General features: G+C 47.3%; 3 protein-coding genes across 6 annotated transcripts; 2 read left to right on the top strand and 1 right to left on the bottom strand.

Moving 5' to 3' along the window:
- The first annotated feature begins 2,336 nt into the window (after positions 1–2,336).
- LOC127314715 (zinc finger BED domain-containing protein RICESLEEPER 2) lies at positions 2,337–7,142 on the top strand. Of its 2 annotated transcripts, none has more exons than XM_071823476.1 (2): positions 2,337–2,445; positions 4,556–7,142. In XM_071823476.1, the coding sequence occupies exon 2, from the start codon at positions 4,571–4,573 to the stop codon at positions 6,881–6,883; it is 2,313 nt and encodes a 770-aa protein (XP_071679577.1). In that variant the 5' UTR covers positions 2,337–2,445; positions 4,556–4,570; the 3' UTR covers positions 6,884–7,142. The 2 variants fall into 2 exon arrangements, with proteins under 2 accessions (XP_071679577.1, XP_051201192.1); XM_051345232.2 differs by having other exon boundaries at positions 2,369–2,445; positions 4,538–7,142.
- A 2,969-nt stretch (positions 7,143–10,111) lies between these two features.
- On the top strand, positions 10,112–16,253 carry LOC127314714 (uncharacterized). Of its 3 annotated transcripts, XM_051345231.2 has the most exons (4): positions 10,112–10,681; positions 14,475–14,522; positions 14,635–15,256; positions 15,353–16,253. In XM_051345231.2, the coding sequence occupies exons 3-4, from the start codon at positions 14,694–14,696 to the stop codon at positions 16,116–16,118; spliced, it is 1,329 nt and encodes a 442-aa protein (XP_051201191.1). In that variant the 5' UTR covers positions 10,112–10,681; positions 14,475–14,522; positions 14,635–14,693; the 3' UTR covers positions 16,119–16,253. The 3 variants fall into 3 exon arrangements, with proteins under 3 accessions (XP_051201191.1, XP_051201190.1, XP_051201189.1); XM_051345230.2 differs by lacking the exon at positions 14,475–14,522 and having other exon boundaries at positions 14,641–15,256; XM_051345229.2 differs by lacking the exon at positions 14,475–14,522 and having other exon boundaries at positions 10,113–10,681.
- On the bottom strand, positions 11,674–13,177 carry LOC127315699 (uncharacterized). Its single transcript, XM_051346171.2, has one exon. It carries the CDS (start codon positions 12,849–12,851, stop codon positions 11,943–11,945), a length of 909 nt encoding a protein of 302 aa, XP_051202131.1. The 5' UTR covers positions 12,852–13,177; the 3' UTR covers positions 11,674–11,942.
- Positions 16,254–17,044: the final 791 nt, after the last annotated feature.

A 17,044-nucleotide genomic window follows, 5' to 3' on the forward strand; every position in this document is an offset into this window, starting at 1 on the left:
TCCGGGAACGTACACCGGCATGGACGTACTCCATGGGCTCGCGTTGGTGGCGGCGATACACCCGGCCATTACGTGCTGGTGCTGGCGCGCCGCCTGAGCCTTCTTCTCCAGCTCCACCGCCCTCCGTCCTTTCCGCTCCGCCGTCGATAGCTTCCGGCGCAGGTAATCTTGCTGCCATTCATCGTCGGTCATTCCTTCAGGCTTCTTCTTCGCAGCCGGCGCCTTCCGCGGCTTCGCGAACGGCGCTTTCGCCCCTATCGTCGCATTGCCCGGCGGCTTCTTGGCCGCTTTCTTCGCCATCTTTTTGGGGGCTGTCGGCGGCGCCATGGAATGGGGAGAGGGTAGCGGCGGCGGGTGGACGGCGGGAGGGAGAAAGAAATCGGCGGGATAGGAGAAATGAATCGGCGGCGGGATGTGTTTTGGGAGGCCTGTGCGCGGCGGTATAGGCGCGATTTGGCGGGAGCGGCGGGATTTGGCGGGAGTGTGAGACGAATTTTCCCTGTGCCGGCCGACGCGCGTCGGCCCCGCGCCTCCTCGCCTCTCATTTCGTTGTGTCCGGCGTCCCCGGAGCGTCCCCTGTGGGACGGGGACGGGCTCGGGGCGCCGGACACCGTATGGGGCCGCGCCGGACAAAAATAGGCTTTGGGGGACGCGGCTGGAACGCTTTTTTTGTCCGGCGCGCCCCAAATCCCTTTGGGGGACGGTTTGGGGGACGCGACTGGAGATGCTCTTAAATTAAATTAAAAGGGTGTTATTTCATATCTTTATACCCGTGGGTGTCGATCAAATCCAAATACAATGGAGTCTTCAATTAGCCTACCTATTAGTGAAAATCACAGAGCCCGTGGCAAAACCTATGAAAACAAAAACAAAAAATTACGATATATAGCAAATTTAACCGAGCGTTGCAATAGCAGAAAAAGTCCATATAAAAGCCAAAGTAGTTTTGTGTTGGCACGGCAAGAGACCACCGAATTAGATGATGCTAGCAGCTACTCTAAAATAATACACGTACGGTTATTAGCTTTGTTCTTCATCCACATTGCATGTTTTTTCATGCTGTTGCTAAACCATAAAAAGTTGCTCCTATTTGCAAATCTTATTTTGTTTTGCTATTTTATTCTAGGGTTAATGCTATTATGTAAATGCTGTAATTTTTTCAAATAGAATCTATCCCAAAAGTTTGCAAATATTCTGTAGTGTTTTTTATTTTCTTTTCCCCCAAACTCCCTTGTTAACATGCCAAATCGGCAGACAGTATTGACAAAAACGGATTACAATTCCGGCTGTGCAATAACATAAATACTAATTCTGATTCAAAGAGCGCTTTGCTCCTCATATAGCATTAATTGTCAGGAAAAGCAAGGCTACTACCTACTATGTGCGCAGCAGGTCCAAAAAATAAACCAAAGGAAAATTCAGTCAAAAGAGAAAGGTAAGAAGAAGAAAAAAAAGGATGGAAAAGCCCCAGGTCTCCTAGGCGGACGCGGCCCAAGGCCTTTCTTTATCTCTGGCTCGAATCATCAACCCTAGCGCTAGGAATCGATCTGGTCAATTTTTCCTGGAGCAGAGAACAATTTTGGGCAGTGATAGTATTTGGCCCATGTAAACGATCGGGATAGACAGGTAGACAGAACTCCGTTTTGATTTGGTCGGTGAGGAAAGAAGGAAATATGTGTATTATATGGTTTGGTGGGAGGGTAGAACGGTCCAAAAAAGTGTTGGACGACGGAAACAATCCTCCCTTTATTATTAGGTAGGTATAGATTAGGTTATTATTATTATAGAGAACCAACCTGAGGTTGGGTGGTTAGAAGGGTGGTTGTACCCCCATCCCACCAGAGTTTAAACCACAGGTTTGACATCTGTGTGTCTCATAAAGGCGGAATATTCTTTCAGTGGGAGGCGACGTTCCCGTCGACAGCGAGGCGCCTGTGGTGACTTCGTCAATTTCAAGATCCAATCCGCCGGCTCGGTCTTCCGGAGGTGCTCATAGGGGTAGGGTGTGCGTGTGTGCGTTCATAGGGGTGAGTGTATGCGCGTGTATGTGAGCGCCTGCGTTTGTACTGTGTTTCTCAAAAAAAAAAAAGGTTATTATTATTATATAGATAGATTGTTTAAAGAAAGAAATATAGTAGTAGTAGCAGTTTCCGGAGAATAGCAAAGATTCCGCCCCAGTGCCCAACCCACGCGCGGGTCCAAGTCGCACAGCGTCACGCCCATGGCCCGTCCGGCAGCGTCACGGCGCGCGAAGCGAACCCTAGAACCGATGGGCCGCGACCCGTCAGCCCATTAAAACCGCCTCCCCGCACTCGTCCGTCCGGCCGTCCTCCGCCTCTCTCTCCTCTCTTCCTCCCCCAAACAAAATCAGATCTGCTCTTGCTCGCTCGGCCTTGCCGCTTCTTGGGCCGAGCCCTAGCCAGTCCGCCCGGATCGCCACCACCTGTAAGTTCCCAAAGCCTTTCCACTTCCTCCTCTCCGTCCGTCCATGGCTGCAGCGCGCCAGCGCCCGTCGTCGCGCGGTGCGCGCCTCGGGTTCAATCGTTTCCTGCCCCGGAAGATCAGATTCGCCTAGGGTTTGCGTACGGTCGGAGTTTTCACCGGCGGGGATGGTGGCTGTGTTGCCGGTTCCGAAATTGCCCTGGCCATTGTCGTCGGTTGCGCAGAGTTGTTCGTGGTTTGTGAATTTGGGGCTGCCCGTGCTTTCTGTGGATTTTTTTTCCCGTTCGAGCAGCAATTTTGGCTTGTGTGCAAGTCGATAGGTACGCTGTGTTTAGGCTGCGCCGAGTTGTTCGTGGTTCGGGGAGTTGGGACTACCCGTGCCTTCTGTGGATTTTGTTTTCCGTTCCAGCAGCAATTTGGCTTGTATATAGTATAGTTCGTCATCTGAGAGACGCCGTGGCTATAGTTTTGCTGGGGAATCTGATAGTGGACCGATGCTTTGATTTGGTGGGCGGTGAAGTTGCTGTGCTTGTTCCTACTTCCTACATAATTTGATTTGTAGGCTTTGATGATCGATAATGCCTTCTTCCTAAACAAATTACACACATGGTTGGAGGAACTGAAGGTAGTATTATGTTTTTTCTCCGTGAATATAAAGTATAGAGATATGCAAATCATGCTATCCTAACTATGGCTACTCAGGTTTGGACACCTGGACTGTCCAAGTGTTTGAACCCCTCTTAACTCAAACCATGTACTACTAGCTACGTGTGAATTGGAAGTTTTCCGTTTTACCAACCAATGAAACACTATTTGATTGCTATACTCTTCTTGCCAATGAACCTAAGTTGATATCCACAAGGAATAAAAACAATCGAGCTTTGTCAAGAACTGTGTTGAAACTTCTCTGTCAATTAAACAGTGACGAAATCTGCCGATTATGTTTGCGTCGGTCATTATGGAGAAACTTAATTGCCATGTGGCGCTCCTTCCCTAAAATTAGGGACCAATAATAAATTTGCTGGTTAATATGCTCCTCAAGATATTTTATTAGACCTGTTTTCATGTATTTTTGGTTTTTTTTTTTTTACTGTGGCAGGCCGGCAACACAAACTCCTTCCGAAAGAAACCAAATTAGTCTGTAGCTTTTAGTTACTTGAGCTTGATGCCTTGATCTTTAGTTCTTTACATCATTAGACACTTTGTAGATTATTCATTTAATATTTCTGTACTTGTTTGTTCTTCTCTGACATGTGGATATAAATGAGATTTATCTTATGGGTTCTGCTTCAGCACTCCTCAAATTTCAAGTAAAACTTAAGGATCTAAACGAATGTAGATCTTAACGACTGGGTAGATAATATTGCCTTACCATGATTGTACACACGAACACACTTAGCCTGTATACAGTTAGCAATATGAATATACCTCTCACTTTTATCCAGTGTTTGATTGATCGCAAATTAACACCATAGAACTCCATTTTGGAAATTTTCAGTAGTATTGAAGCAAATCCAGAATATATTCTTTGAGCTGTGCTCTTGTTTGTCTTAGGCCTTTAATTAATCTTATTTTCTTTTATGATTCTTTAGAAAATTGAATGGTCTGCTTCCAGTGTTTGCCTGGATTAGCTTTCAGTAGATCGACCTTTCGGATTTTCCATTTTATTTTTATCTTTTATTCATACTATTTTTCTGGGGAGATATATATTCATACTTGTGTTGTCTCTGTATGCAAAGTATACTTCTACTGTTATACTGGTGAACACGTTCTTTTTCTTTCAAGAAAGCACAGAGAATTTCTCGGGGAAATACTCATAATTGAATATGTTATCATCATAGTGACAACCTGCTTCAACAAATTCTGCTCTACTTGAAATCTTAAACATTCAATTTGAAGTAGAATAATTTTTTGTTTTTCTGGGAGCAGTCAGTAACACAATCTTTTAACAGTGAAATTATATCAGATTTCTTTTGTCTATCTTTCTAAGTTTCAACCTTGATTAAGTTTGTTTGAAGCTTATTAATGATCCAAGTGTTCTTATTTGACTATATGAGATCTGACATGATTTTGATCAATCATTTGAAATTGGCAGGCTTTTGTATTTGATCAGATAATATTTCTTGGCATGGGTGAACCAAACGACAATGACAATGCAATGGTGCATGATGGTGAGATGATTATCGGCAATGAGATGATCCATGACAGCGAAATGGTTCATTCTAGTGAGATGTTACATGATGACGATATGATTCAAGAGACGAAGATGGTTCATGGTGACGAGGTCATTCAAGGGAGTGGGCTGGTCAATGACGACACGATCAACGGTGATGAGATGGTCCACGGTAGTGAGATGATCCATGGCAATCATATTATTCAAGTCAACAATGAGATGGTTCAAGTTAACGGCATGGCCAATGGTGATGAGATGGCCCATGGTAATGAGTTGGTCAGTGCTGATGTGAGCCCACCAAACTCAAGACGCCGGAAAAAGAAGTCACCAGTCTGGGAGCACTTCACCATTGAACCTGTGCCTGGGGATATACAATGCCAGCGTGCATGCTGCAACCTATGCAAGGGAACCTTTGCATACAGTACTGGCGCGAAAATTGCAGGTACTAGCCATCTCAAAAGGCACATCACGCATGGTTCGTGTCCAGTTATCAAAAACCAAGATAAGAAGGTGGCATTGTCTTCAGCAGGAGTCACTGACAATGATTGTGAGGGTACCATAGGACGTCCTTCTAAGAGGCGTTACAGATACAGTGGCTTTGCAAATGCTACATTCGATCAAGACCGTAGCAGCTTTTATGTGGCGAAGCTCATCATTTTACAAGACTACCGACTTGATATTGTTCAGCAGCCAGCCTTCACTGCTTTTATTGAGAGTCTCCAGCCGCGTTTCAGGGTTGCAGATGTTGAAACAATGGAGGGAGAGGTATATGCTGTTTATCAGAAAGAAAAAGATAACCTGTTGCAAACATTCAGCACTTTGCCAGGAAGGGTGAGCCTCACCATAGGATTGTGGACAACTAGTCAGACTCTTGGCTATGTTTCACTTGCAGCACAGTTTATCGACACGGAGTGGAAAGTGCATCGTAGAATGCTTAACTTCACGATGGTGCCTTCTCCTCATCCGCAGAATGCAGTTACTGATGCTATCAGCAGATGCCTTCCTGACTGGGGTATGAAGGACAAGCTATTCACCATCACATTGGAAAATGATTGCTCATCTCATGATATCTACAGTGCTAACCTGAGGGATCAACTCTCCAGTAGGAACGACGTCATGCTTAAGGGCCAGCTATTTGTTGTGAGGTGCTATGCCCGTATCTTGAATGCAGCTGCACAGGATGTCATTGCTTACATCCATGGTGTCATCTACAGTATCCGTGAAAGCATAAAGTTTATAAAAGCTTCTAATAGTCGTGAGGAAAAGTTTGCCGAGATCGCTCTGCAGCTGGAGATCCCCAGTACCAAGACCCTTTGCCTGGATGTTACAACCCAGTGGAACACAACATATCTGATGCTCTTGGCAGCCTTGGATTATAAGCAGGCTTTCACTACACTAGAAACATGCGATGATAACTACAATGAAGCACCTTCAGCTGAGGACTGGAAAAGAGTTGAGGCTGCCAGCAATCATTTGAAGCTGCTCTATGACTCGGCTCATAGCATCATGTCAGTAGAAAACCCAACTTCAGACATCTTTTTCCATGAAGCTTGGAAACTTCAGTTAGAGCTGGCAAATGCCACAGCACATGAAGATCCAGATGTCAGTAGCATTGCTAAAGATATGCACGAGACTTTTGACAAGTACTGGAAAGATTGCAACCTCGTATTAGCTATTGCGGTGGTGATGGATCCACGTTTTAAGATGAAGCTTGTTGAGTTCAGTTACTCGAAAATCTATGGTGTTGATGCAGCGAAGTATGTTAAGGTGGTAAATGATTCAGTGCATGAGCTTTATAAGGAGTATGTAGCACAGCCGCTCCCCTTAACACCGGCCTATGTTGAACAACCTGCAGCCAATGGGAACAAAACTCAAGCAGGTCCACCTTCCACTGGTGATGGCCTTGTAGACTTTGACATGTATCTCTCTGAGATTGCGACAGTCCAGCCCTCAAAGTCTGAATTAGAGCAGTACCTGGACGAAACCCTCACCCCTCGTACCCAAGAGTTTGACATCCTGGAATGGTGGAAGCTTAACACGATCAGGTTTCCGACACTCTCGAAGATGGCACGGGATGTGCTGGCGATCCCAGTGTCCACGGTGACTGCTGGTAGCTCTATATTTTCTGCAGGAACAGGAAGCCGCATGCTCAATGAATATAGAAGCTCGCTTCGTCCGGAGATCGTGGAGGCGCTTGTTTGTGCGAAAGACTGGCTCCCACATTCAACAACCGCCTCACCGAGTTGTGCGCTGGTGAAGCTGCAGTAGGTCTTGTTGAAGCATGCATTCGTTATATGGTCTTTTAGCTATAGGCGTATTTTTAGGCAAAGTTCGTGAGCTGAATGTGATCTATTTCAGAAATTCCGTCTTGGTAGAACGTAATTGGGTATATAGATATCTGTTAACCCCCCTGTCCCTTTCCAGTGTCGTGTTTTCCAACTGTGATCGGACATCAGAGATAATCTGGAGTTCCTAAAATGCACCAGTCGCCAGCTAGCAAGTTGCAAAGCAATACTGTTTTCCCCTCCATCTGTTACTTCACTACCACTTAATTTGTTAGTTTTTTTCAACTATGAAATTTTCTTGCCACTTGTCTATATTTCATTTTCCCTGGTTCTCAGTATACAGCAGATTAAACTTTGACCTAGGATGTGCTTGACAATCCTTGGTATGATCCTGGATCGTTGGTAGAAGTGCCCAAAACAACAGGCAGTACACTGAAGGTGAGATATTGGAGAAAAACAAACTGGAAACATCAACAATCGGAGATCGATCAATCACCAGTTTGTTCCCCTCCAATTCTCACTTTCAGTGCCTGGACAACACCACTTGAAAGTACGTAGCTACTCGGAAGCTAGGCGTAGGCTGTGAAAGTGTCTGGTTTGGTAATTTGGTTCAGGTAGAGGTGTAGATTTATAGCCGTGGAAGGTGGAGACCAAACGTTCAGGAGCAGCGGCATCTCTGTCCTGGCTTTTCTGTTGCGCATGCCCTTCATGCCCATCGTGTGTTGCTCGTCCTCTGCACGCGCATATTGTGCTTTCAGTTTCAGAATCGAGGCGGTACACGTTAATTGTTTCGCACGGCTCTTATGTACTTAGCATAAGCAAAGCAAACCCAAGACAAGACAAGTGCTCAAGCCTAGTTTTTCTTGTTCTTTCTTTTGGATTTGAAAGCGTGCTCAAGCCAATCACTGAATAGAAAGCATGCTCAAAGGATAAGCCTAGTTGAACCTTTGTTCCCTACTTGTTTGGACGTCTTATCCCTAGCAAGGATAACGTTCAGTGTCATCGAATAATTTGAACCATATATATCACTCACTAACACCTGCCAGTTGCTTCATAAAATTATGAGCACAAGCTGCAATTTTTTCAGACCTATTAGTTGCTTGGACAAAATATATTTCGTTTTAAGTTTTTGTTCTTGTTTTAAGGCACCTGGAAAACTATTATTCCTAAGTCGACCAGGTTGCAAACTATGAAATTTGGAGGTATGTTGATTGATAAATCATTATTTTCAAGTCAGAGACCTAGTTAACCCAAGAAAAAACCCCTCTCCCTCGCGTTTCAAGTTTAGGCCACTCGGGGGTGAACCCTAGTTCCCGCCGCCACTGGCCCCCTTTCCCTCGTCACCTAGATGGCAGCCCGGTAAGCTTTGTATGCCATCAAGGTGGCGGCAGGGTTCTTGGCACACCGTGTCTACTACGGTGGACCACAGAAGCCAAGGTGGTGATCTTGGGTACGGTGAGTGGTGCCGACTTGAAACATCGCATCAAGACCGGATTTCTCACATGTGGCCTATTTGTAGCTAGAATGCACATAACAACCAGAAACGTACACAACGTGGAAGGAGGTAGAATGCATAATCGCACACGACTAATGCATTGCCTAAGGGGGTGGAGGGGTTGGTCCGTAGACTACACATCCATCCATGTTGGTTAAGGACATCCAAGTTCCAAAGGTGCATGCACCACCATAAATAGTTGTCGATACTCTGGTCGCTGTAAACTATACGCCGAATTAGGGGTGGGTAAAAAAAACGATTACCGAAAAGCTAAACCAAAAAAGACCCAAACCGAACCTGGAAAGACCAATCAGGTAGAAAATATTATAGACCAAATTTAGGTCGGTCAATTCAGTTATTATATGCGAGCAACCGAATAGACCGAACTTTACATGAGACTGCTGAATCACTAGAACTATGTGATGTGCGTGAATTGTGGATTATTGAATGGTTGCCAAACTGCTACAATGTGGTTACGTTTTTGTTTGGATTGTTGAATGTTTAAAAATATGTTTAAAATACAGCTAAAATGCTGCCATTTTTTTTTTTTACTAAACAAAGTCCAAGTTTTGTGTTGACAATCTCAACCACGATGTTTGATCCTGACTGAACCAAAACCTGAATCATTGGGATTCAGATAGTAAAACTAACAAAGTAACAAGTATATTCCGGTCTTTAGAGAACCGATTTAAATTAGACTGAAATACAAAGATCGAATTGTTCAGTCATGACCGAACGCCCACCCCTATACTGATATCGTTTTTACGACAATACAATTTGTTGACCAAAACACTGCGGGAACAACCTGCTACGCTGACGGCCCGCACTGCCGGCTGTGCTCTGCGACGGTGGTATCGGCGTAGCCTCGTCGGCTGACAGAAAGCGTCGAGGTCTGCGCGAGCACCGTCGGCGTAGGCAGACACCGTCACAGCGTGACGTCTGACGGCCGATGGCCGTCGGCCGCCCCACCGTCGGCACACCCAACCCGCCGTCACGCCAGCTGCCGTCAACGTGCCCAGCTGTGCCGACGGTTACACCGGGTCGGCACAGTTTCACCTTTTTTTTTTCCCAGAACCGGCGGCAAACCGTGACAATTTGAACTGGAAAAAACGCGCGAAACTGGGTCGGCTGTGCCGACGGTGTCACCGTCGGCACAGACCTGCCAAGAATTCGTAGAAGAATGGAAGATAAAAGAGGAGAAAAGAAATGGAGATGTATATAGATTATGATACTCATCGGATATCATGTATTTCCGTTTGCATTCTCGAAAAAAAATGTATTTCCGTTTGTTTGGAGAAGCCCCGTTTTTAGGCATAGGAAGAACAGATAGGGCTTCCAAGTTTGAAATCGTCCCGAAATTCAGATGAAATTCGGGCAATTCTCTGGATATAGTGTGCTAATTCCAAGCATATAAACTTCATTACAAAATATATTCGTTTACCATAGCTTGTGCAAATCTAAAAAAAACACTTGCAATACGTCTCGAATTTCCTGTTCAAAAGCGTGGAAAGAGTAGTCATTTCTGCTGGCTTTATATAGGAGTACTGAATTTCCTCGATCTTTCATAATTATCAAGAAAACCCAGTACTGATCCGACTGAAACGAAGTCATGCGCTCAATAATTGTTTGGTTGAGGCGGGTGCCCCTCGGCCCGACCTCGGCTTTGACTTGAGCCGGTTGCTGTCCCATGCCTGGCTGTCTGAAAGGGAGGTCGCAAGTGGCCGCAATGGACTCCAGCTAGCACCGCGCGCCGGTCATTAGCCCGTCCGTCATCGCCTACTTCCCGTCCATGATCCCTCCAATCAGCAGCTTGTTTACTAGTAGTAGTAGCTTAATCAGGCACGCTTAAGCTAGCTAATCACCGGTTGCTTCCGTCCATCTCATCTGCCTACTCCACCGATTAGCTAAAGCAAATGGTCTTTCCTAATTTTCTTTCGAGAGAGGGTATAAGAGTGGTCGCGGTCGTCGTCTTCCTCCCTCCTTCCATTCTCTCTCTCTAGCTTGCTACTAGTCTACTACTACCAGCAGCAGCGCTATCCTGTTCGTCTTCTCGCTCTCGTCCCCGCGCCTCCCGTTGATTGATTCGGCGTGCGGCCGGTGGCGATGGCGATCGGGGGTGGGTTGCCTGCAGCGAGCTGGGTTCATGAGTGCTCGGCCAGTCAACGAGGTGTAGGTGCCTGTAGGCTAGCTGTGCTATAGTGGTCGACCGATCTGCTGCTTCTTGGCCTCTAGGGGGAGAAAGAAAAGAGGAACAGCCGAGGTGTACGAGCTAGCTCGCACGGACAGGTGAAGCTCAATTTCTTCTCAATTATTTACAAAGTGATTTATCCGTATGTGTGCTGTTAGTTCCAGATTTTAGCTAGGCAGTGATCTGGATCAATATGTAGGGATGTAAATGGCTAGGACAATTTTGAAATCTGCCCTGGATCCGTTTTATGGTATTCATATCCGATTTTAAAGGACCATGTGGATAAGGATATCCGATTTGGAAGTGGTGCTCCAGATAGGTATAGCAAAAGCATGTTGATATGGTTATCCGAAATTTAATTAGAAGAATTCAAAAAATTTAAACTGAATAATCCGGACTTTTGAGTCAAAAGCCAATGCCAATCTCATAAGGTTAGTAGTTATTTAGTTAGTGAATTCATTTGACGAGCATGTTTAACTATAAACTTGTACAACTGGTATACTGATAATTCAACTATTTAGTATTTATTTATGCTATCTTATCAATGCTTGAGTTTTTTTTGTTGTAAATCACGTCTTTTTTTCTTAAGTATACAAAATTGAAAGTTAAAATCCTTCTCAATATTTGCAAGAATTATGACTATCTACCGATAAGAGTATATATCTGATTATTTGTTTCTGGCCCGAGTCCACCCTATTGCAGAATCGAATCCGCAGTTCGTTTTATCCGCATTTGAATCTGAAACTGGTAAATATCCACTCCGGATCAAAAAATAAAAAATAGTAAAGCATATGGTATATGTAAAATCTGATCCGATCCGACCCATCCGTTTAGACTCCTAAATATATGTGAGTAGGTGAACCTTGGAATCTGCGTTTAGGCTTTTTACTGTAGATTGTAGAACAAAACAAAAGGAGCCGGAGAAAGAAGAAGGATCAGGATAAGAAAAGAAGGGCCCCAATCCCCATTAGCACATGACAGTTCTGACCAAGTCGTCCATCTCTCTCACAAGTCACAGTCACCTACACTTTGATTCCTTTGTTTTAACGGCGGTCTCCTTTTATCCTCCTTTCATTTTTGACCTTTGGGAGGTAAAAAGCCTGAACTGGCCTTTGCCTTCTTTATTTACCTTCCAAGCATCGCAGAAATTAGGACTTGGGAATTCGAAAATCTAGTTTACATGCCGTGATACTATGATCCGCGAACTAATTACATACTTGAGCGAAGTATTCTAGTACTAGCAGTGAGGAAAGTTGAGAATTGAAGGAAGGGGGTGGCTGTTCTTGATCACGTCCACGCCCATTGATCCATGGATTGGCTGGTTCGACGGCGACGGCGATGGCGATGGCGATGGCGATGTCAGTACCGGGACCTGGCCTTGGAGTTGCAGGTGAAGTTGAGCGCGGTGCCGGTGGGCCAGGTGAAGCGGATCTCGCAGGCGAGGCGCGTCCAGTACTTGACGGCCACCAGCCCGCCGACCTTGAACCGCGTCCTCGCCTGCCCGTTCACCCGGAACGGCACCACGCCGCGCTTCAGCGCCGCCTCCATGGCGGTGCGCCCGGGGCGGTCGAGCGGCACCGCTGACGACGGCGCCACGTAGCCCAGCGGGAGCGTGCCCTTGGGCGGCACCACGAACGGGTCGGCGCGCAGGACCGCGATCACCGTGTCGTTGAAGCTCAGCCTCAGCTCCAGGTGCGAGAAGGTGACGGCGGCGTGGGCGTTCACGTTGGCGGCGATCACGCCCAGGGAGAGCTGCGCGTCGTCCAGCACCCCTTGCTGGTCGTACTCGAGGGTGTCCAGCCGCGCCGTCATCACGGCCAGGTACGGCGCCCTGGGCTGCAGCACCAGCACCACCAGCAGCACGGACAGGGCGCCCAGCAGCACTAGGATGGCCAGCACCGTGAACACCACCGCCATCGTCCACCGCAGGCAGCCGGACCGGTCCGCCCTGTGGGGCCAGAGATGCTGCTGCTGCTGCTGCTGGTGGTGCCCATGGTGGCGGTTGTGCTCGCCGTCGTAGTTGTGGGTGCCGCGCATGGTGTTGTACACTGGGAGCTTCTTCTGCTGCAGCTGCTGCAAAGAAGCAGCATTAGACAAGGAGGCGAGCGGAAGTGGTCTGCGAGGCGAACGCCACGGTCTTATGTGATCGTCTTCCGGCGACGACGTGGGTGGCTTGCCCGGCGAAGGAGGACTAGGAGCCCTCTCTTGTTGGTGGAGCACCACGCCGCCGGGCAGAGCAGGTTTGGTATCCCCTCTGTGCAAGCTCATACTGTTGCTTTAAGTGGTAAGTTTGATTCAGGAAGCATCCTCCTGATGCCTGCTCTGGAGAAAGCTTTGGTCCTCGGCTAAACAAATGGAAGCAAGGGAGAAATCTGATGCTGGGCTACCTCGTCCTCACCTCACCGGCACTGCTCAGGCTTTAGCAAATGCAGCTCCAGGTTCAAAACTTCAGATGTCCCACTGTCACTGTCGCTGTTGATAAGCTCTACACTGAGCTGTCATGCCAATGACATTCCCAAGCACCCAATTCCATCATTGCAAAGCACCATATGCTTCTTTCTTTCTTCTTCTTTTACTTCTTTATAAGCTAAGGATGTTGGGTGACAGGGTGAGTGAGCCCATCTTGCAGTTCTTGCACTAGTGATCTGTCAAACAAGGGGGGAATACAATAATGCTGGATCAGCATTCATTTTTGGTCAATCGTGTCAAGGGTCTCTACTTCTCTAGGGTTGCACAAAACAAGGAAAGGTAAGCCGCAAGCGTGGAGGCACCACCATATATGACAGACGGACACATTGTTGCCGAAAAACCATTTGAGATATTTCACCTCCTTTGTTCAGTAATTCTCAAGGCATAAGATATCGCCATGGGAAATTTTGCTATAGGACATTGTTATTTTATGGCGTTTGCCAAACCATACCGTTCGATTGTGTCTTTGCCACGTACCATTATAATTTTGGGGCACATTTGCTAGAACATATCACATGTCCAAAAAGGGAAAAATTTGCACTTTTAGGTAGGATCACTGGTTTTTTAAGAAAGAGTGCAAAACTAGTCCTTTTTTTTTGGATGTGTGGTGTGATTTGCCAAATGTGCAACAAAATTGTAATTTTATTTGGCAAAGATATAATTGGACGATGTGTTTTAGCAAACGACGTAAAATAGCGGTGTCCCGTAGCAAAATTTTCTTATCATCATCTATATCCAAGTGGAAGAACCTCCCCCACAATTTTATGATCCGGCCAGAAAAAAAGAGAGCAACCTCCCGTGTCGCTCCCTAGGGCGGCAACTATAAAGTTATATAAAAAACGATTTTTTTTTGCAACTGCTAGCTCCGATCCATAACGTCTGGTCAAGCATCATAGATGTGGTCATATGCAGAAAATGTTTTTGCCTCCCGAGCTCTAGTGCTCCCGCCATTAAAAAAATAAAAGATATTTTTATAAGTTAGTAAAAAATGTGAAGATAATTTTGGGGATTGTCAATGATACATCTCACAATCATGCAAAATTTTAACCCAAAATTCGTTTTATTTTTGTGCTAGACAAAAATACAAAATATGATATGTTTGGGAGATTTGAAAATGACTACTTAGATCTACACTTTTGTCATTTTTATGTAGATCAGAATATAAAGTATTTGAAGTTGATATTTTACACGTCAGATTTATTTTCAGAATTTTTTGAAACTCATAAATATGATTTTTTTTTAAATGATCAGTGGTGCCGATGTGCACCAAATCTCTGTCTTGGTCCTATGTCACTATTGTATTAGCTATTAATGCTAAAATTAACCATGACATTTCCAATGTGGAAAAAATAATTTATGGTGTCTCCGAGAAATAGGTTATGCTCCTTAAATTATAAGAGGTGACCTGCATTTTTTTTGTAGGCTATGACACACTCTTAAATTGATTCGTGTCATTAGGAGTATGTAATGGTATGTCTACCAGTATTATCACCAGCAATGCTTTTAAGTGGATGAGCTTGCAGATTGCATTTCCTGCAATCGCACCTTCATATTAACTCTGACAGCATGGGCATGCCAAAAGTTTCAGGACAAGCAAGCCATGGAAGGCGGCGCAACAGTTAGTTTCCAGTGACGAGCGCCATGGATCCCCAGACATTTGTGAGGCTCTCAGTCGGGCAGCTTGGCCTGAGGCTCCCTGGTGCAAGCTCCAGGAAGGCTTGCCACTGCGAGATCAGGCTCCGAGGTTTCCCGGTTCAGACAGCTCCGGTGCCTCTGATAAATTCTTCAGAGTTCAACCTCGACCCGCACACTAACGTCGCCGTCTTCTCACTGGACGAGCCCGGTCTCAAGGCCCTGTCGACGCCGGGCTGCTTCCGAGCCCCGGAGCCGCCGTACGTCGAGATCGCCGTGTATGTGGGCAGGCGCGGCGGCGGTGGGTATTTCGCTGGGATGAGGCGGCGGCTGATCGGGTCGGTCAGGGTGGAGATCGGGCCGGAGTGGCGCGACGGGAAGCCCCTGCTGCTTCACCACGGCTGGACGGGCGTCGGCAAGGGGGAGCTGCACGTGAAGGTGAAGGCGGAGGCCGACCCCCGGTACGTGTTCCAGTTCGAGGACGAGGTGGCGCTGAACCCGCAGGTGGTGCAGCTCCATGGCAGAGCCCGGCAGCCCATCTTCAGCTGCAAGTTCAACCGCGACGTCCGGCGGTGAGTGCGCCAACTGAAACAGTGTTGAACGCATTTGTGATCTGAAAGAGTTGTGAATTTGTAAACAAGGTTGCTAATGGTTTGATGTGTTGGCAGGGCGTCGCAGCCGGATCATTTGGGCGGGCAGTACTGGTCGACCTCCGGCAGCGGCGAGGAGAAGGAGATGGCGCCGGGGAGGAGGAGGGAGAGGAAGGGCTGGAAGGTGGCGATCCACAACCTGTCCGGCTCCGCCGTGGCCGCGGCATTCATGGCCACGCCGTTCGTGCCGGCGACTGGCAGCGACACGGTGGCGCGGTCCAACCCCGGGGCGTGGCTCATCGTGCGCGCGAACACGACGGGCTCGTCGGAGATCTGGCAGCCGTGGGGCCGGCTGGAGGCGTGGCGGGAGTGCGCGCATGGCGGCAAGGAGAAGGACGCCGTGTGCCTGCGGCTGCACCTCCTCCCGGAGCGGCGGGACGCGTGCGTGCTCGTGTCGGAGACGCCCCTGAGCTGCGACAAGGGCGGGGAGTTCTTCATCGACATGGATAGGCAGTCGGTGCCCTCGGATGATGCTGCCACGGCGGAGACGTCGTACTGCGCGGCGAGCATGGGGGAGTCGTGCGCGGGCGGCGGGTTCGTGATGAGCTGCAGGGTGCAAGGCGAGGCGGCGAGCATTAGCAGCCCGCCGCTGGTGCAGCTGGCCGCGCGGCACGTGACGTGCATGGAGGACGCCGCCATGTTCCTCGCGCTCGCGGCCGCCGTCGACCTGAGCGTCAAGGCGTGCCGGCCGTTCCGGAGCAAGCTGGCGGCGGCGGCCAAGAAGAAGAAGAAGCAGCCTGCTGGCTCGTCGTCCCCTGATGATCCCCTCGAGCTCGACACGTAGCTAGAGCTCGCAGTTCAGGAACCATGGCCACTCTGTAAATCCGCTCTGTAAATCAGAAAGAAGTTCAGAACCCCATGAATTTGTGAATCTGCAGACAGGACGACGATTCAGTAACGGCCCAACCAGTCAGTAGCAGATGACCAAACACTCGCTTGAGTCGCTGGGTCCCTGGGGCCTCCGTGACATTTGTTGAGGGCAGAGAATTGCGTTGACAGCTGTTTGACATTGGGTTGCCCGGCAAGTTAGCAACACATACATGGCTAAGACTGCTCATAGTGGGAGTAACATAGCTAGTAACATCACTCATCTCAAGGCATTTTGGTGACATGGCATGCGAGTAAATAAAGTAACATAGCTAGTCATAGGACATATGTTACTAGTCTAAATTACTACCTCCATAGTGGGTAGTAACTTATATTTGGTGATATGCATTGTTTCATTTACTAGGATGTAGACTCAACTTGTCTCGGGGTGTGTGATGTTATGGTAACATAGCTAGTTACCACATCACTCTCTTTCTTCATTCATTGCCATGCCATGTCACCAAAATGCCTTAAGTTGTGTGATGTTACTAGCTAAGTTACTCCCACTATGAGCAGTCTAAGGCATCACGTCGGTTCTTGCCCCGATGAAATTTGTTTGTTTTTCTTTTCAAGAAAAGGAACCCACCGTGTGATGCTCGACCGCTAAGTTGAAGTTGTCTCTCGTTGTGTGTTCCACTGTTGGCATTTGGCTAGATCGGTCGGGTTGTGCTAAATGTGATCGTGTTCTATTACGATATTGGTGCATTTGTATCAGTTTTTGACATGTTTCCTGCTAATAAATCGGCATCCTTCTTCTTATCAATGAAAATGGCAAGTCTTGCCCTGTTTTAAAAAAACAAATCCCACAAGGGTTCTCCGTTTCATTAAGAACTGGAAGAATTT

This window comes from Lolium perenne, chromosome 7 (genome assembly GCF_019359855.2).
Source record: "Lolium perenne isolate Kyuss_39 chromosome 7, Kyuss_2.0, whole genome shotgun sequence".
NCBI classification, from domain to species: domain Eukaryota; kingdom Viridiplantae; phylum Streptophyta; class Magnoliopsida; order Poales; family Poaceae; genus Lolium; species Lolium perenne.